The 19,619-nt window shown below is 42.5% G+C and overlaps 2 protein-coding genes across 6 annotated transcripts in view; one reads left to right on the forward strand and one right to left on the reverse strand.

Moving 5' to 3' along the window:
- TEX10 (testis expressed 10) overlaps positions 1–13,224 on the forward strand; it is a 37,886-nt gene extending 24,662 nt beyond the window's left edge. For 2 of the 3 annotated variants that reach the window (XM_081883917.1, XM_081883916.1), the window contains exons 12-15: positions 4,321–4,401; positions 8,292–8,473; positions 9,997–10,207; positions 13,012–13,224. In XM_081883917.1, the coding sequence (XP_081740043.1) occupies positions 4,321–4,401; positions 8,292–8,473; positions 9,997–10,207; positions 13,012–13,125 (588 nt within the window). In that variant the 3' untranslated portion in view covers positions 13,126–13,224. Of the gene's footprint in view, positions 1–4,320; positions 4,402–8,291; positions 8,474–9,996; positions 10,208–13,011 lie in introns of those variants that run through there. The other variant, XM_081883918.1, reaches the window with a different exon arrangement.
- A 990-nt stretch (positions 13,225–14,214) lies between these two features.
- INVS (inversin) overlaps positions 14,215–19,619 on the reverse strand; it is a gene marked incomplete at its 5' end in the record, with an annotated part of 61,524 nt that continues 56,119 nt past the window's right edge. For all 3 annotated transcript variants that reach the window (XM_081883856.1, XM_081883855.1, XM_081883854.1), the window contains 3 exons: positions 14,215–14,510; positions 16,185–16,268; positions 16,913–17,148. In XM_081883856.1, coding sequence (XP_081739982.1) covers positions 14,377–14,510; positions 16,185–16,268; positions 16,913–17,148 — 454 coding nt within the window. In that variant the 3' untranslated portion in view covers positions 14,215–14,376. The remainder of the gene's footprint in view (positions 14,511–16,184; positions 16,269–16,912; positions 17,149–19,619) is intronic.

Raw genomic sequence — 19,619 nt, forward strand, 5'->3', positions numbered from 1 at the left:
GAAGTAAATAAAAATATTCAGTTCAAATCAAGCAGTTCTTTGCGTTTTTAGAACTGCTCACGTGAGACATTGGCCAACCAGTTGTAGGAAGATCGTAAGGCTGTCTGGCTGGATCCCTTAGACGCAGTGGTGCAAATTTTACTTTGTATGTTCTTTCAGAATAAAAATAGCAATGCTTTTATGTTATTTGTGTTTTCAAGCAATCCACAATCCCCTGAACAGTTATCTCTGTGTATCTGAAATACTCTGGGCATTGTTAGCAGAGCTTTGAGCTTTCAGAAGATGCTTTTTAGCAGTGGCTTGGCTAAGCACATGAGGTCCAGAAGGGAAGATACTCTTGAGTAAATGAATAAAAGCCAAAAGAATAACATTTTGGGGGAAAGTTTAATATAGGGGGAAATATAAAAGTTGCATATAAGGCCATGTTGTTTAAGATGACAGTGGGAAATACAGGCTCATTTGGGGCAGATTAAGTTTTAAAATATTGTCATTACAATATTACAGCATTCTTCAATTGAGCAAGTCGAGACTAGCCAGGCATTTAATTTTATAACAGTGGTACCTCAGGTTACATACACTTCAGGTTACAGACTCTGCTAACCCAGAAATATTACTTCAGGTTAAGAACTTTGCTTCAGGATGAGAACAGAAATCATGCTCCGGCGGTGCGGCAGCAGCAGGAGACCCCATTAGCTAAAGTGGTGCTTCAGGTTAAGTTTCAGGTTAAGTACAGACCTCCGGAACGAATTAAGTACTTAACCTGATGTACCACTGTACTGCGTGGTTTGGGAATATTCAGGAGAGTTCTTTTAGACAAAGAGAGTTGTGAGTCTTTCGCTGGTCCTACTGTTTTAATTGTCAATATCCATATTTTTTTAAAAATAATCTAAATGCTAGTGTGATTATTTCATTTGGGACGGAATCTTCATTGGCCAATTTTTGAATGGATAAAATGAGCTCAACACCCACAAAAATGTGTTTTGTTTGATGTGAACTAAAATGTGGAGAAAGCCAATTGCATATTAGAAGTAGTTTTTGTAAAAAGGAGTTTATATTGCTGCTTGGACTTACTTTAACATAGCAGCTTTTGCCTTATAACTGCATTATGAACACTTTTGATACAAAAACTTTCCCTAATCAATGACTAGAGAAGAGACAGAAGCACCCAGCACTATCAATGCTTGTCATGGAGGCTTCTGCCTGCAAACCAATCCATTAAATTTATTTATTAAATTTATATACTGCCCTTCATCCTAAGATCTCAGGGTGGCTCACAAGAGAAAAATACAGGATAAACACAAATAAATAGTTAGAATAAAAGCACAGCAAAACAATAATGCCCCCTCCCACAAACACATTTAAAAGGCCATAAAATATTAATAAGCCCCGGGCCTGGATGAAGAGGAAGATTTTCATCTAGCACCTAAAGATGTATAATAAAGGCATGTTGTAAACAAAAATTGCCCTTTTCCCTTATGGGGTATCCAAGAGCCCCATATAGAGTCCTTACATAGGTTCCCTATTGGTAGGAGAGAATAACAGAGGCCAACCAGAGAATATTGAGAAGCAAAGCAGCTATTGAGCAAAAGCAGCTCTTTATTGATCTGTTGCAACCGGGTCCTCACTCGCCACATGCAGGAGAGGAAGAGGACCAGAAAAATGGTGCGCAAGGCCTTATAAAGACTTTTGAAATTGCCACCCTGTAGATCAAGACCACCCACAGAAACATCATACATACATCACAGAAGGGGTGTAACCTAAGACCACCCCTCGGATACATCATACCTACATCACAAAAAAGCGGTCTAAAACAGAAATTTGAATGTTGTTTTTCTCCTGTCGTTGTTTTTCTCCTGTCTGGCAGGTTACTTGATTGGATTGCCTGGGGAGCCTGGCCAGTCTTTTGTAGTGATAAATACTTAGTTCCTGGGCCCAGGTCACAGGCTCACCCCCTATTCAAACACAGACATACCCTTAAGACAGGATTTGTGAAGGAAAAGGCAGTGGGGAGGTTTTTCCATTTTCCTTTGACCTTGCAGAGAAAATATCGGGACAGTTTGGGAATCAAAATGGTTCCAGGTTGGTCTTCCTGTGCTGATCTATGTATGTGCTTGGTTGGTATGCTTATGAACATTTAACATATATCTAAGACCTCAATATTCCTATCACAGGCGCCAGACAAACTTTCCTGGGGAGAGCATTCCACAAACGGGGAGCCACTACCGAAAAGGCTCTTTCTCATGTTGCCACCCTCCCGACCTCTCATGGAGGAGACACTCCAAGAAGGGCCTCCGAGAATGATCACAGAGTCCGGGGTGGTTTATATGGTTAAGTCAGGCTTCCTCAACCTAATGCCATCCAGATGTTTTGGACTTCAACTCTGGTCAGCATGGCCAGTAATTAGAGATGGTTGAGTTCAAAACATCTGGGAAGCACCAGGTTAGGGAAGCCTGCATTAGATGCTCAGTGAGTTGAGTCGAAGAGAATGAGCAGAAGAATTTATGCTTATATTAATTCACTTTGTAGATGCTCAAGGATATGGAAAAAAGAGCTGTAGCAACAGTTGCAACCTATTTTTTAAGAACCACAGGGCACTAATTGTCCATATAATTTGTTTGAGCACATGCCTGGACTCTTTTGGGATTTTCTGAATCGGAAGGAAGGTAGTAAGATGAGTAAATGTTTTAAGTGTCAGCATAAATGGCAGTTGGGTTATGAGTGGGGAGCGAGGTTGTTTTCCAATTACAGGCAGGGAGTCTTCATTAGCATTGGATCTGTAGTCTCAATATTGACTGTAGCCAGAGAGCAATTTGATCCTTCTGTTGTCAGCGCTTTATCCCTGGAGGCTTCATGTCTACAGGTTTGTTGCCTTTCCAGATTGCAAGATAAGGTTTCTAAGGAATTGTCTATTTATGTCACTTAATTTTCACTGTAGCACTCGCCGTTCAGTGCACAAAATGTTTTAGAGTTCTGACCTCAGAAAAAGATGTTATCCTTTACCTCTGTTCCGTTAGCATTTCAAAATATAGCGTTTTAAGGCATGTTTGAATTCTTCTTTCCTTTGCCTATGTGACACATCCGTTCATGGCTTGTTCGTCTCCCATTTGCACAAGGCAGGGACATGTGACTTGATTGTTTCCTCTATCCTCTCCTCTGTTGGCTCTTCTCCCAGTTCAAGCAGCCCTGACAAGATGGATTAAAACTTCCATAGCTTTGATCTATGAAGCTCAGCACATACTTTTGCACACCACTTTCACCACTAATGCTTCCATCACAGAGATCTGCCAGGTACATTTGCCAGGTGTGCCTGGTAAAGAATAGACATGCATACCTTGGTTGAAGTGGCCTTCAGGAGGATAGTACTGCAACAGGTACTTTCTTTGATTTTAACCAATCCCTGTTTCCATCCAGGAGCGCATGCAGCTTGTGCGTCCGTAACAAACAAATAACTAGTTGCTCTTCTGTGGTGTGTGATGGCACCCACTGCCATACCTTGGATAATATCCATGGTGGCTGCCCATATCCACATAGCTCAGTTAGGCCCACACAGATTTCTTTGTCCCGGTTGATGTTCCTTCCTCCTTTCCCTGCTGTCTTGCCCTGTCTGAACCTGGTACTGTTGAGAGCCTTCTTCTGCCACAGGCTCAGCCACAGAACTGGACTGGAGGGAGTCAACAAGGGGAAGAGAACGGGGGAAGTAATCAAGCCACATGTCCCTTCCTGGATGACGGAGGCAACCCTTGGCCTTCACTATGAGTCACTGGTGGTGCTTTCAGATGGTGCAGAGGATTCTAAAACCGCTAGTTGTTAAAAAGGCACCCGTGTGTCTGATTCAGTTTGTCATATTTGAGTGTCTTGTAGTGTGAGCAGGAAATGGAAGCTCTGCAGGACTTGACTTCCTTGTTTGTTTTTGCTTTTACATCCCACCTTTCTTCTGAGGAGTTCAAGGCATAGTGTTTGTGCCTCCTCGCCATTTTTAGCCTCACAACAACCCTGTGAAGTAGGTTAGGCTGAGAGATGGTAACTGGCCGAGGGTCAGTGGTTTATAGGCAAACTCGGCCCTCCAGATGTTTTGGGACTGCAACTCCCATGATCCCTATCTAACAGGACCAGTGGCCAGGGATGATGGGAGTTGTAGTCCCAGAACATCTGGAGGGCCGAGTGTGCCTATGCCCGGGTTAACCTGTATGAAATGATTAAATGCAGCTTTTAGAATTCTGGAATATGTCACTTTTGACAATGTATCCCCTATGACTTTGTAGAAACAAAGATGCAGATGTACAGTGAATATTGGCATTAATATTGTTGCTGTTGTAACAGGTGGTGACGCAGTGCCTGTCTACTATACCTTCAAGAAGCCAGTGCATAGATATTGTACAAAATGGCATTTGCAAATACCTGGTAGGTGCTAATTCTGAATATATTCTATGTTTGTTTTATCTAATTATCATTTGTGATTGAAACTGCGGGCCAATAAGGAGAGTTCAGTATGTGCAGATGTGCTTGCTAGGCTCATTTTTCTGGCCTTGCAGTTATACTCACTATTCATGTCTTAGTCTGTGAACAGTATATAATAGCAGTTTTCCTGTTCATCAGCAGTTGCCGAAACATTTCATCACAATCATGAAAGTCTTCATACTGTGTTTAAAAATGTTATATCCCATGTTTCTTTATGGAAAATTCAAAATGACCAACAGTTAACTGTCATAAAAATGGAACAAATGACAACAAGGAGGGCAACCAAAATGGTCAAAGGCCTGGAAACAAAGCCCTATGAGGAACGGCTAAGGGAGCTGGGCATGTTTAGCCTAGAGAAGAGGAGGTTAAGGGGCGATATGATGTTCAAATATATAAAAGGATGTCACATAGAGGAGGGAGAAAGGTTGCTTTCTGCTGCTCCAGAGAAGCGGACACGGAGCAATGGTTCCAAACTACAAGGAAGAAGATTCCACCTAAACATTAGGAAGAACTTCCTGACAGTAAGAGCTGTTCGACAGTGGAATTTGCTGCCAAGGAGTGTGGTGGAGTCTCCTTCTTTGGAGGTCTTTAAGCAGAGGCTTGACAGCCATATGTCAGGAGTGCTCTGATGGTGTTTCCTGCTTGGCAGGGGGTTGGACTCGATGGCCCTTGTGGTCTCTTCCAACTCTATGATTCTAAGGATTTTTTTTACTATCAGTTGGCCATCATTAGAAACCAGCAACAGCCACAGTAATGGAGCAGTAATGAGCAGTAATGGAGGCATTGGGGAGGAGGGGCTTCCTTTGCTAGAGCAACAAAAAGGTCTTTCCCTTCATGCCCACCAGCTGGCTGGCGCAACACCTCTGATGTTGATGAGTGGACAGGAAGGAATATGTACAAAGACGTTATCCTCAAGATAAATGGGGGCATTTTAGGGCTATAAAATGAATCAATTACTAGTGAAAATAGAGCAGTACCAGGTAATTCTGTACTGACCAATGTAACATTTGCCGTCACTTTTACATAATATTTTTTGAGGCAGTGAGAGATTTTACATTCGTGGGCTCCATGATCAATGCATATGGGGACAGCAGTCACGAAATTAAAAGACGCCTGCTCCTTGGGACAAAAGCAATGACAAACCTAGACAGCTTCTTAAAAAGCAGAGAAATCACCTTGCCAACAAAGGTCCGTATGGTTAAAGCTATGGTTTTCCCAGTAGTGTTGTATGGAAGTGAGAGCTGGACCATAAAGAAGGCTGATCGCCGAAGAATTGATGCTTTTGAATTCTGGTGCTGGGGGAGACTCTTGAGAGTCCCATAGACTGCAAGAAGATCAAACCTATCCATTCTGAAGGAAATCAGCCCTGAGTGCTCACTGGAAGGACAGATCCTGAAGCTGAGGCTCCAATACTTTGGCCACCTCATGAGAAGAGAAGACTCCCCGGAAAAGACCCTGATGTTGGGAAAGATGGAGGGCACAAGGAGAAGGGGACGATAGAGGACGAGATGGTTGGACAGTGTTCTCGAAGCTACAAACATGAGCCTGACCAAACTGCGGGAGGCAGTGGAAGACAGGAGTGCCTGGCACGCTCTTGTCCATGGGGTCATGAAGAGTCGGACACGACTAAACGACTAATCAACAACAACAACATTATTTAACTCCAGTGAACTGTGAACTATTTGTTAACTGCCTTAATCTTCCCTACAAAAATAATCAAGAAGTATGCCATACTTAGTTTAAACATTTTCTTTTTCTTGTGCTTTAAAAGAAGTAACAGTTTTGGCACATCAGTAATTTATCTACAACTTGTTTTCTCTAAAAGTATGAATCAGTCCCCCTCATCTGTGGTGATATGCATGAAGAACTTCTGTTTCATGGGCAAGAGCCAAACTTATGGTGTTATTTATTGGATACCCCGGAAAGAGAGGGTTTCCAGCAGATGACCTGTGTCCAATTCGATGTGAAAATTCATTTATAGACATCCACAAATGAATGCCTTCAAAGCAAGACCCTGGGCACATGAATTTTAGTGTATTTTTGGTTTCTATGGAAGCCGCCCAGAGTGGCTGGGGAGGCCCAGCCAGATGGGCGGGGTATAAATAAATTATTATTATTATTATTATTATTATTATTATTATTATTATTATTAATTATTTATTATTATGACACTTCAGTATGCATTCACAAGTTGCAGGTCACATGTGGGAAGGTGTAATTCGAATCAGAGGATGAAGTGGTGGGTTTAGCATTGCAGGTAACCTGAACCTCACCACTTCTGCTATCAGGAGCAGCACGGGGTCACAGAAAACAATAAAAGCTGCATTCTTAAGAAGTGGTTCGAACCCACCCAGAGCAGGCTGTACAGCCGTCTCTGGACCGCTTTTCTATTCACTGGATTGTTCGTCCACATCTCATCCTTTACTGTCTCCAAACGTTGATTCAGGGCATTCAGTGCATTACTAGAAACCCATGACACTTCAGACCAAATCTATGGATGACCTCACCCAACAGTTTCATGTAGATGTTAGAAAGCGTGGAAGACAAAACTCACTATGGCAGCAATCCCTAAGTTTAGGGGCCATGGTTCAGAGCAGCAGTCTCCCATCGTAACCTGCTGGATCCTTCATTTCAGGAATGACTCGGTTCCAGGAATGACTTGCTACAGTACCTCCCAGCCCCATTCTGGCAGGGTGACCTAGAGGGACAGCATAGTTGGTGAGATATGCACCAGAATCAAGCATTAATTGGCTCCCAACTTTTCAGCTGAAAAGGCTCTGCAGGGATAAAAGGCTCTGCAAGGATTACAGATCAATAAAAACAAGACAGTTCCTGACCTCAGGTTTAAATTCTAAAAAATGGAACGCAAAAGGAAAAAGGATTGGGAAGGGAAGAGGAAAAAGTGAACCAGGGCATTAATTATTTAAAGTTAGCAAGTTTTAAGGCAACCAGCTTCATACTTTCTCCCAACAAAAAAAATTAAATCCATCTACCAAAGTCAAACTGAACGACAATGATAACAGAACCCTTCATGAACTATATTTCACTTCATTAGGACTGCCACTCTAGACAAGTGTTTTGTGAAAAACTTTGGACATGAAGCTTGAGGTCCTGATTTCTTTGTCATGCCTCTGCTGCTGAACCTGACTCCCAAGGCACAGAACGTGAGTGGGGACCCTCTCAGCCTCTGCCCAAGCATGGTTTTCTAGGCCTGTCTGCCTAGAGAGACCCTTGGAACTGTTGCCAGACCACTCTTCTCTCTGGCCCTTCTGTGCACTTCAAATGCTTTGGCCTGGCTGCAATGTGTCCATGGACCCCGAGAATACATTTCTTGTCTGTCTGGACAGAGGCTAGAGCAGGCATCCCCAAACTCTGCCCTCCAGCTGTTTTGGGACTACAGCTCCCATCATCCCTAGCCAACAGGACCAGTGGTCAGGGATGATGGGAGTTGTAGTCCCAAAACAGCTGGAGGGCTGAGTTTGGGGATGCCTGGGCTAGAGTATGCAGGGGGTGTGCAGAAACTGGCCTGTTGCTCATCCTACCCACATAGTAATATTCTTCTGCTGTATTTTAAATCTGTGATGTGAGCTTAAGCCCACTGTGCAAGGTAGTATGGAAGGTGTTTTACTTGGCTGTTGCTAAAGAAATAAGATGCCAATTCATGGGATTAATGTGCTCAATCCTCAAAGGAAAGGAAGGGCAGGTTGTAAAATGTAACAGATTGAGGGGGAAATGAAGTTATTTTTAGAATTGTTCTTAGACACAGGCGCAAGCACAGCTACGGCAGAAATGAGTGTCTGTGTGAAAGGTAATTTATTTGTTTTGTCTCCTAGGCAGGGTTGACTGTAATACCTGACAGTGCTGCTGGATCTCTTTTGTGTGCCATTAGTAAGCTCTTGGATCAAGCGTGCTTGCTTAATGAAAACCTTGCAAAGTTCCTGGCGTCTTTGTGTTACAGTCTCCTTTATCTCCTCTTAACGATAGAGAGAGAAGATACAGAACACCTGCAGAAGAGGTAAGCTTTTAATTTGAGTACTTCTCAAATATTGGCATCTGTAGAAAGCACTTTAAAAATACATATGAAATTTGCTTGTTTTACTTGAGGAATAAAATATCAGTCTGTACCTGTGCAAGTTTTTTTTATAAGGTTGATGGACTTCCGTTTCATTGCACCACAATGAGGAATAAGTCAGCTGTATACTGCCAGCAATCACACGAATCTTTGGGATTTAGACTGTTGCCTTATTTAGTTTTCCAGGCTCCTTACGATGAGTTCGCATGCTGTAGCTTGCCCACTAGGAGTCCAAATTTTGCCTGCAAGGCCATGTCCCCCAAACACTGCCCCCTGCCCCACATCTGATGCTATATATGTCAGCTGTGGAGCAGGTAGGGATGTGGGTGCTGGTGCCCCCATGGGAGCCTTAAAGTGCACTCCAAGTCGTGGTGTGTAAAGGGGTTTCCTACAGAAAACTCCTTTCCCCCACCCAACGCCTGCAGAAAGTAAGCTTTGGTTCTGCCGCCCTTGAGCTTATACAGAGGTACCTCGGGTTACATACGCTTCAGGTTACATACACTTCAGGTTACAGATTCTTCTAACCCAGAAATAGTGCTTCAGGTTAAGAACTTTGCTTCAGGATGAGAACAGAAATCGTTCTTTGGCGGCGCAGCAGCAGCAGGAGGCCCCATTGGCTAAAGTGGTGCTTCAGGTTAAGAACAGTTTCAGGTTAAGAACGGACCTCCGGAACGAATTACCGGAACCCGAGGTACCACTGTATGCGGGAGAGCCACAGTCTGCTGGATTGGCTTTGTGCAGCACTGTGAAGTACTAACTTTGGCACTTCAAAGCGATTGTTGTGACAACAGGTGGGAAGCCACATGAGAATAGATCTTGGTGAGGATCTGGCCCATGGAGCCAAAAGCGGGCTGGATTTTGAATATCAGCATTCTAAGCCATTGTTGCTTTAATTCTCTTCTAACCCTCTAAAATGTTATTCCCAGTAAGCTCTTCTGAAACAATGTGCTTTTAAAAAACACAACAAAACTGATTTTAATGTATGCAAGAGATAAATCAGACAGGAATGTTACCTCTGCAATTACGATTTCTTTGATTGACTACCCTTTGTCCAAATGGTAGAAATCTTACTGTAACTTGCAGCACCGAAATATTGAACTGGGTCACGGCTCCTGTGTGCATGTTATATATCAGGCAGATTTAATTTGATAATCCGTTATTTTGTGCACTATGTATTCATGCTTGGCTATATAATTGACTTTCTGTAGTTAAAAAAATATTTTAAAAATACTTATTAATATTTAACTATAATGGTGACAAATTGGTGGAAATGGTTTGCAAGTAACTTTAGTTTTCCAAGCTTTTGTCATTTTATCTTGTGTGCCATTTTCTTCCTAGAAACTAGTCTACAGTACTCATTTTTGTTCTTCAGAGAGGTGGACTGAGAAAGTTAATTTGAGCTTAAATAACTCCTCTGCCCTTGGTTTCCCTTATAGACGCTCTGGCTGTGCTTTCTTCCTCTGCAGGGACGCATTGTGGAGTTGCTGCATCTCTGTGCTGACCGCCTTGCCCCGCGTACTGAGGCTGATGTTGCAGAGTCTTCAAGTGAGCAGAGTCTGTCCCGAGGAACTGCCTGTCCTTGCCCAGCTCCTCCGCTTGCTAATGCAACACGGACAGCTTCGAAGTCATATGGTGACCAATGAACTTCTGGTGAAACAGATTGTCAAAGATATCACGGTAGGCACTCATTCTCAAACACTACTCGCTCAGGCTAGTTTTCAGCGCCCCTGGTGGCTGTTTAACTTACCTTGGCCTGACGCACACACCTTGAAGCAGACCTGCTTTTGTTTGCAAGCCAAGAGCAATGGGCCCTCTGAGAGCCAAGACTAATTTTCCTTTCCTCTCCTGGCCATCAGTGCTGTCTTCGGGTTGCTGGGGATTGTTTCCAAAATGCCTGGATAACATTTTGGGGGAAGGCTGCTTTAAGCAGTCCCCCTGTTGAGAAACAGGAATGAGATTGAGAAAGGCACACCTGAGGGGCGTGTACATTCTCCAGGCACATCTCCCTGCTCCACTGGACCTCTAGGCTGAGCAAGCAGCTGTCCTTCCAGCTCCCAGTTGCAGAGGGTGAGGGCTGTGCTGCCAAAGTCTGCTTGCAGGGTGCATATGCAGCTCTTAGTCCTTGGTGCTTTGAAGGGGACTTGCTTTAAAAAGCAGGGTCCCCCCCCCAATATCTCAAGTATCCCCTTTATAAGGGGTGCTAGCCCTTTCCATGTTTCAAAGTTCAGTGTGTCCACATACAATATACCCTGTTTGAAAATAAAAGGAGTGAACTATTAGAATGAACAGATGCTGGTGGTTACTTCTATACGTGTGTGAACCTGTCTCCATGAAATCATTAGCTTTGGGTCAATAGCAACCAAAAGTGGTGAAATGTTATTTCTACCTTAATAAGCAGAGCCTGGTACCTTCGACACGGTTTGCATTATAACACCTGAAGGGATAATTAGGGAAGTGTCCAAGTACAATGATACAATTTGGAAACATTGTTGTTTTATAAAAAGCATTTTCTTTTAATTTACTAAATGCAACTGCTGATTAGCCTAAATAATTCTTCACAGCAAACCAGGAAAAAGCCTAATTTATGTAATTCCAATTAACTGTGTTGCTGGAAACCATGGAAGGGGCAAGTGTAGCTCTTGTGCTCCTATTTTGCCTGCTGGTTTCCCAGACGCATCTGGTTGGCCGCTGTGAAACATGATGCCGGACCAGAAGGGCCAAAGGCCTGATCTAGCCCGACTCTGCTTACATTCTTATGTAACTGTAATCCTTTCTCTTCCCTGACCTGCCTACTTCATGAGAGAAGCCTGAAAAGTTGTACCCAGTGTTTATATTTTCAGAGATGGGAGTTCCAAGTTGTGTTTGAGAAAATAAATATGGTGATGCTGTTTTCTCCATAACAAACACTAGTTCATGAAAAGCATCTAAACCAATGAAATTGTGTTATTTATAAAAATATATACTGCCAACTTGTACAGAACTAGTATAGAATTTCAGGGTAGTTTACAATAATGTAGAAAAGTACAATAAAACGCCATAAAAACTATTCAAAATAATCATTAGAATGACTGGCTGATCAAGAAATGTTAAGCGGCTGCACAGGCTTTTTGGCTTAAAAAATGTATTCAGAAGACACTTGAAAGTCGCAAAACTATCCCACCATTGAGCTGGAGAGGCTGCAATAGTATAGGTACCACATTTCACATAAAGCCTTCTGGTAGAGTGTGCTTAGAGGAATAAGCTTTATTATGGGTCACCATGTGGAATGCACCCCAAGTTTGGGATTGTTAACTATTTTTAGAGAAGGGCAATCTGACCTTTGTTATAAAGAACTAATTAATTTTATTAGTGGCACAGAATTGGAAAGGATTGGAACATCTGTGTATCTCTCATTGGAGGGACGTGGGTGGCACTGTGGTCTAAACCACTGAGCCTCTTGGGCTTGCCAGTCAGAAGATCGGCAGTTCGAATCCCCACTACGGAGTGAGCTCCCATTGCTCTGCCCCAGCTCCTGCCATCCTAGCAGTTTGAAAGCACACCAGTGCAAGTAGATAAATAGGTACTGTGGCGTCGGGAAGGTAAATAGTGTTTCTATGTGCTCTGGCACTCATCATAGTGTCCCGCTGCGCCCGAAGTGGTTTAATCATGCTGGCCACATGACCTGGAAAGCTTTCTGCGGACAAACACCAGCTCCCTTGACGTCATAATAATAATAATAAATTTTATTTATATCCTGCCCTCTCCAGCCGAAGACAATAAAATAGCTAACAGCAATAAAATAGTACAAGATTCTAAAAACATTTCATTATAAAAATTAATTAAAATCAAATTGTTGGCAACCATTAAGCTAAAGTTCTGTGGAAATTGCCAAAGGAGGGAGTCAGGCTGTGCCCTGACCAAAGGCCTGGTGGAACAGCTCTGTCTTACAGGCCCTGCGGAAAGATGTCAAGTCCCGCAGGGCCCTCGTCTCTTGTGACAGAGCGTTCCACCAGATCGGAGCCACAGCCGAAAAAGCCCTGGCTCTAGTTGAGGCCGAAATGAAGCAAAATGAGTTCCACACCCCATAGTCACCTTGTGACTGGACTTAACCATCCAGGGGTTCTTTACCCTTTTACCTTACCTCCCATTGGAAACAGAATGTATGGGCTGTTGCTGTATCAGAAAAATTAACAAAGATTACATGCATTGAATAATACAAAAGATGTAGACGATTTTGTTGAAATATGGCATCCTTTTATAAAATACTTTACTGATAGTCCCGAAGAATGCCAACTACCGAAATCACAGATTGGGACTCTGGCAAACTTAACTAGATTGATCATTCCAAGAGGAAGGCAAGGGGGGGGGTTGTTTTTGTATCCTTCTCTCTCTTTTTGTAATTGTTATATATAGGAAATCAATAAAACTATATTTATTTTAAAAAGTCAGAAGCAAGGGTATGTTGAAAAATTCCAAGCAGTAACTCTATTTTCTGATTCTAGGTATTGAAGAGTGGCGAAGCTCAAGACCAGTGGCTGACAGACCTCCATTACTATTACAATATATACTTAGCCACACATCCCCCGGGATCTGGTGCAGCTGACACAGTATATTGAAGAGAACGACTGCATATGATTGCAGGTCTCAGTGCAAAATCTCAATTTTCTGTGGAAATTGAAGTTACATTTCATTAAAAAGACTTTTTCATGTAAAAAGCTACTTTTCCTGTATTTGTACCAAAAATTCAAAAGCAGCTGGCTCTGAGCAGCTTGCTGCCATCACCAAGGGCCAAACTATACATGATGTAAAATGTGACTTTGAGTTTCAAAGGTGGAAAGTGTCTGCTGGTAAGACTCACAACTTCTGAAATTGCAGCAGGCCTGGAGGGGAAGCTTCCACTTCCCTCCTGCTGTGATCCTGAGGAAAATCCCTTGTCTGAAGCTGCTGCAAAGGGGGATTTCTTCCCAGTGCAAATAGCAGCTGCCCCATAAGCGTGCAGGGAGGAACTTTCACGGGGATGCTGCTAATGCAGAGGCCAGAAGAGAACTGTGCAGGAAGGTTCTTGCTCTACCCCTTAAGGGATATAGGGCATTTTAAAAGCTGCTTCTGGAGGAGAGTGAGCACTACGTTGGCTAGAGTGAATGAAGAGATTGTGGAGAAATGCCAGTTTCATTGGGTGGCCTCCCAACTCCTGCCCCAGGCAAGTTTTGTAACACATTATTCTTGATGTATGTAGTAAAAAAAAAGTCCTTTTGCATATTATTTTTCTTATAAAACCGAGGATTGTCTTAACTATCTTTTTATTATTAACCTGAGATTTTGCCATCCTTGCTCATTTTCATCGTTCACAAAGTTCAAGCCAGAGTTGTCCAAACTAGCAGAGCTGCAAAACCTGTTGGATATTTTGGCGAATGCAGTGGTTTGACAAAAGATAATGACCTCATTTGTCAGCGTGGAACTGCTGACTTGTGACTGCTTTTGAGCAAGGTGTCTCGAGTACTGTTGGCTCTCTTGGAAGGAAGGAGCAAATCATTGAGGATTTCAGCTGCCAGGCTGATGTGAACCTTTTGGGCCTTGTATATTACTGATTAAAAAAGGAATTCTACTCAAACCTTGAGAAAATTGGTTGTGTGTTTTTTCATTTTATTTATATGGTGACGGTGGGAGCATTCTAGTTGTTGCTAGTTCACTCAGTAAGCAGAAAGTTTGCAATAATGTAAAGTTTAATGGATTTTATTGTTTTTCAAGAGTGGAAGTTTTCAGAATCTGGAACTGTTTATGATCACTTAGGTGAATACAACGATGAAAATACTATTAAAGGTAATTTTTAATATGTCCATATATAATTGATAGGTTCTCCTCTTATGCTATAGGTCAGTCTTGCTTTCATGCCTTGATCTGGTGTGCTTCATTTTTACTGTTGTTGTAGGTTTCGTACTGGATGAAAATGGTCTAAATTTCCTTTTGTTTTCCAGCAGGCAAAGGTACTGCAATCCATTTTCTGCAAAGCAACTACAAATTAGTATGTTTGGCCAACGAGGAGTGAAAATACTTGACAGTTCTCTCATTAATGAACTTGTATTGAGCAGTAGACAGAGCTACTTAAAGCTGCCTCATCCAACCAAAAACCATTCTTGAGGAACCTACATTTATTTCTGCTTGCTCTTTAGGTTAGCCTATCGTGTTCAAACACTACCATTATAATACTCGTCTGCAAAGTTTTATTTAAAACATTTATTTACCACTAGGGCTTTTTTCAGCTGAAACTCAGTTCCAGCACCTCTAAGGTGGTGCCACTGCCATTATAAGAGAACAAGGGAGGCATTCATAGTGAGTTCCAGCACCCCTTTTCTAGAAAAATAGTACTGTTTACCACTATTAGTTATACTACACCTTGAAAATTTTTATCACTTGAGGAGTCACTACTCCTTTGCCCAGTAAGAAGTGCTGTATACAGGTATTGGAAAGGCAACAAACACAACCATATTTTTTCAATGTTGAAAGCTAAGTATAGCCAAGTTGCAATATATCCTATTAAAGGTAAAAAATGTGTAAATTTTTAGTACATACTTATGAACCTTGAGTTACCTTCTAAGGATGCTTGCAAGGTCTGGGCTTTGAAAGCATGTTCCAAATCAAGCTTAGCAGAAGTTTAAAAGAAAATTAAGCTGGATTTTTATTGTTACCTATCTCCTGCCTTTGGCAGTTAACACACCAACTGAATTCTTCCACTTCTCAACAAGATGCCTTACTTTTAAAGAGAATGCTGGTTTACCTTTTAGATCACTTCTGTGACACATATCAAGTAGAATCAAATTCGCTCTAGAAACGTGTCAGATACACCCTATATAGCTCTGGTTGCTGACAGTTCTGAACTTCTTTGAAAAACCTCATGCTTAAAGGAAAATGTACCGTCATCTTTAGACAGGGCAAAAGTTTCCTGAGTCACCATCTGGTGAATGAAAGTACTGTTCTGAACAGACTGGGCAAAATCCCTATCACTGTCTTACTCATCACCAAGTTATGAAAAAGCAAATGCATCGTGAAATTGCAAGGCCTACAATTGGACTGTATGGAAAACTCACGGGGGAGACGGGGGGGGCACAAGATGAATTAACATTTGAGGAAGTTTTAAGGTCTTGCATAGATGGCTGTGTGAAAGTTGGCAGGTGAAAAGACTTGATAACTCCCCAAGCTATATTCAGGAGGGCACAACAAAGAACCTTTCTGAGATTACAAAGGCCTCCAGTCACAGCAAGTTAACTGGGAGGGTGAAAACTAGAAGGGAGATCAACATTTCAGCGTCATCAAAATGAATTAATACCCTACACTACAATTTAATAATAAGGAACAATACCACTGTAATTTGCAGCCATCTACAGCATATTGTTAAGAAATGTTCATCCCAATTCCAAATAATCAACTGACCAACTTTTGTTGAGGAAGGTTTCCCGATTGTTGGTTTAATCCAAAATCTACAAACTTTTGTAGCAAGAAATAAATAAAGTGCAAGTCCACCCCCTAATCTAGTGAATGGATCTGATCAATAAAACCGAAGGAATGAAGTTGTTTCTGGTGGTGTTTGGCCCATTCTGATTCTAAACCAAATATATCACATTTAATTAAGGATACATCAGCTATCAACAATTTTGATTTTTAGGCCAACGAGTGGTACCTGATAGTATCTGTAGTTCAGAAAGCTTGTATTTTGAAGAAGGAGGTCTCACTGGATGATACACTCTTCCCTCTTGAGAGCGCCCTTTAAGAACAAGTTTTCAAATCAAGTGTGAACATTTGTGCTTGTATTTCTACATTTTTCACTCTTTGTTCTACTGTAGTTATTGTTCAGCTTTAGAGAGGGGGACATAACAAAACTGAACAGTGTAAATACAACTGCTAGCGTGCTCAATTAACCTTTTTGTTGCCACCCTTACTCTTAAGACTCGCTGCAATGCCCTCTGAAAATGCCACGTGAACAGGAAGACAGAAAAAGCTTAAATGATGCTTGGGTTTTTATGTTGTTGGGGGTCTCAGTGTGTGAGGCAGGGAAGAGTTAATTTCTCAAAAAAACCCTCCCAACACCCTGAACTCCAGTTAGGTTTTTAAAAAGCTTCCACTGGCACCAATGGAGGCTTTGTATTTTTTTTTAAGCCCATGTACTTCTCAGGAAATGGCCAGGGTGAAGAGCAGGAGGTTCCTGCGAGCTGTGGGAAGTCTGTGGGCAGTGGATTCCTAGCTCTCTTTCAAATATATTCAGATAGTGTACATCTGCAGGACAAATATATCCATTTCTGATGGTGCTGAAGTTGCATTATGTTCCAACATTTTTAACTGGAGAGTATGACACAAACAAATGCAATCCTTAACTCCTCAAAATAAGTACCCAAGAAAATGCTTTCCTACCGTATATCTGCTTCAAGGTGGATGGCTTCTGTGTAGAGTTTAAACCTGAGTTGCTTTTGTTTGTGGACTTGAGGTTTTTGCTGGAGGAAATTGATTTCAAAGGGCTTTGGCTCAGCTGCTTGCTCCAAGCAACTTCAATGCAAAAGGCAGCTGTTTCTTGTTGCCACTTGTCTTCATTGTCCTTGCACAGCCGCTTGACACTAAAGAGCTGAAGAAACTGTCGCCTTAACTGGTAGCTGGAAGAAGAAAAGAGAGAGCGGAATGCTCATTTTTAAGTGTCCTCTTATCAACCCTAAAGTTTCCCATAAACCTCTTCACTTCATTATTAACTGGGAAAACAAAATTCCCCTTAATTGGATCCCTTTTGTGGGATAAAGAGGTTTCTTCAGCAAAGGAAGGTCTGCGTTAAATAATAAGATCCATTAATTTGATATACCTAACATCAAACATTAAGCTTGCCAGGCACATATTTATGTTTTGCCTTAATTACGAAGAACCGCCAATCCAGAAAGGGGGAAAACTCAATCAGACTAACAGCCTAGCAGGTCCCACCTCCTGAGGGTCTTTATTTGGGGGGGGGGGTCCATGCTGCGCTCTTCTCCCAGACCTTTGATCTACAATCTATTGGGTGATTCAGCTTTCGAACCACATTTGTGCCATAGGAAGCCCGTTAGTCTTTAAAAGTGCCAAAACGTGATTTGCATTATTTTTCTTAAAACAGTATTATTTCGGTTTTGTCGATGGTCATAAATCTCTGCTAATTATGTTTAGTAATAGAAATACATGCCACCTTACTCAGTTGTTATACCACAACATGTCTACTGTAGCTAACTGGCAACTCCTGCTTGCATTGTGGATTGGGACTGAAAAGAGCTAAATCTCCTGCATGGAAACATTGGTCATGAAGTTCAGTTTATTTTGGTAGTTGTTGAGCTCAGAGGAAAGGCAAAGATGAATAATAAGGACTGGACAACACATAGATTTGTGAAGATCTGGATCTATATCACCCATTAGTTTTGTATTTATGATGGGATGTGGTAAAATAATGTTGATAGCTGTTTTCTGTGACCTGGTGTTCGTTTTGCATGCATTTTATATCTGCTTTGCTACAATTAAATTATTACCAAGGGCAGCAAAGAACAGGGACTAGGAAGTTTGAAGGGAAAAACCACGTACTTAGACATTAACTGTGTGTTTCATCTATTGATAGGCCCATGTTTGGATTGCAAGGAATGAACTTAGCTGCTTCTAGGTTAGCCAGCATGCCACAATGTCACTTTAGGGACACAAGACTATTCTCACAGTGGCCTAACAGATGTCCACAGGGAGAATTCAAGCCCCATGCCCTCTCCTCTCCTGTGGCTTCCAGCAGGAAGTACTTCTTTGGAAGTATTGCTGCCTCAAACTGTGGAGGCAGAGCAGAGCAGAGCCATCATGGCTGGCTGCCAATGGCATCCTTCTCCTCCATGAATTTGTCAAATTCTCTTATCAAGTCATCTAGGTCGGTGGCCATCGCTATGCACTATGTGAAGAAGCAATTCCTTGGATTTGTTCCGAATCGTCCAACATTCAGTTTCTTTGGAAGTCCATGAGTTCTAGTGTTGCAAGAGGTGGGGTGGGGACTCTCTCTATCTACTTTATATACTTCTATCCAGTCCCATACAAGTCCCATATTAGAATAAAGTTATAAAATCGAACAAAAAAAGCAGCTGGCCCCTGGTCCCCCCCCCCCGGGCCAGCTTAGTCCACCATCAAATTGTATGATAAGAGATTTAGTTTCAGATGCTTTCCTAATGGAAAGCAAGGAATTTGCCTTTTTCATGGGTCTACATCTTCACTGTGCTACCTACTGTGTCCCCAAGGTCTGTCACCACTAGTTCATGAGCATACACACAGATCTCACTTTCTGAGCACAACGCACTCCCAGGAAATCATTTGTTAGGCAAGCGTTCATGTAAATAAGCTAGCAATTTCCATTTATTCCCCATGGAAACGGTTACCGTATTTTTCGCACTATAGGACGCACCTAGGTTTTTTTTGGGGGGGGGAATAAAGAAAAAAAATTATTCCCCCCCCCAGGCATGGGGCTGGCGCGGGGGAAGCCCGAACTTCCCCCGACCCCAGCCCCCAGAAGAGCCTGCTATCCGCAAGCCTAGGGAGCCGCGCCGGTCTCCCCAGGCTTGCGGACAGCTGTGCGAAGCCCAGGCGCGCTGAGGCTTCCTAATGCAGGCAGCTTGGCGCCGGGCTCCGGAGCGATGCGCAGAGCTGCATGGAGCCCGGGAGGGAAGGCAGCTCTCCGCGACCCTCCGGAGGCCGACACGGCTTCGCGCTGGTCTCCCGAGGGTTGCACAGAGCTTCCTGAAGCCTGTATTTGCCCCATAGGATGCACCCACATTTCCCCTTCATTTTTGGAGGGGAAAAAGTGTGTCCTATAGGGCGAAAAATACGGTCTCTCCCTACTCCTGCCATGGCTTCTTCTAAAACGGCTGCAGCCAACCAGCAACAGAGAGTCAACAGAAGATATTGTACAGATCCCAGTGCCTGAACTAACTTGCAGGAGGCAAGTCTTAAGAACTTAGGCAGACGATTGTGATGAGGGAAGTTTTAGGCATAACAGACAAAATTAAAACTGACAAATCAATGGAGCTGGATAGCATCCACCTGAAAGTTCTTTAAGAACTCAAATATGAAATTGCTGATGTTCTAA

Source organism: Podarcis melisellensis, assembly GCF_964234715.1.
Source record: "Podarcis melisellensis genome assembly, chromosome: 13".
NCBI classification, from domain to species: domain Eukaryota; kingdom Metazoa; phylum Chordata; class Lepidosauria; order Squamata; family Lacertidae; genus Podarcis; species Podarcis melisellensis.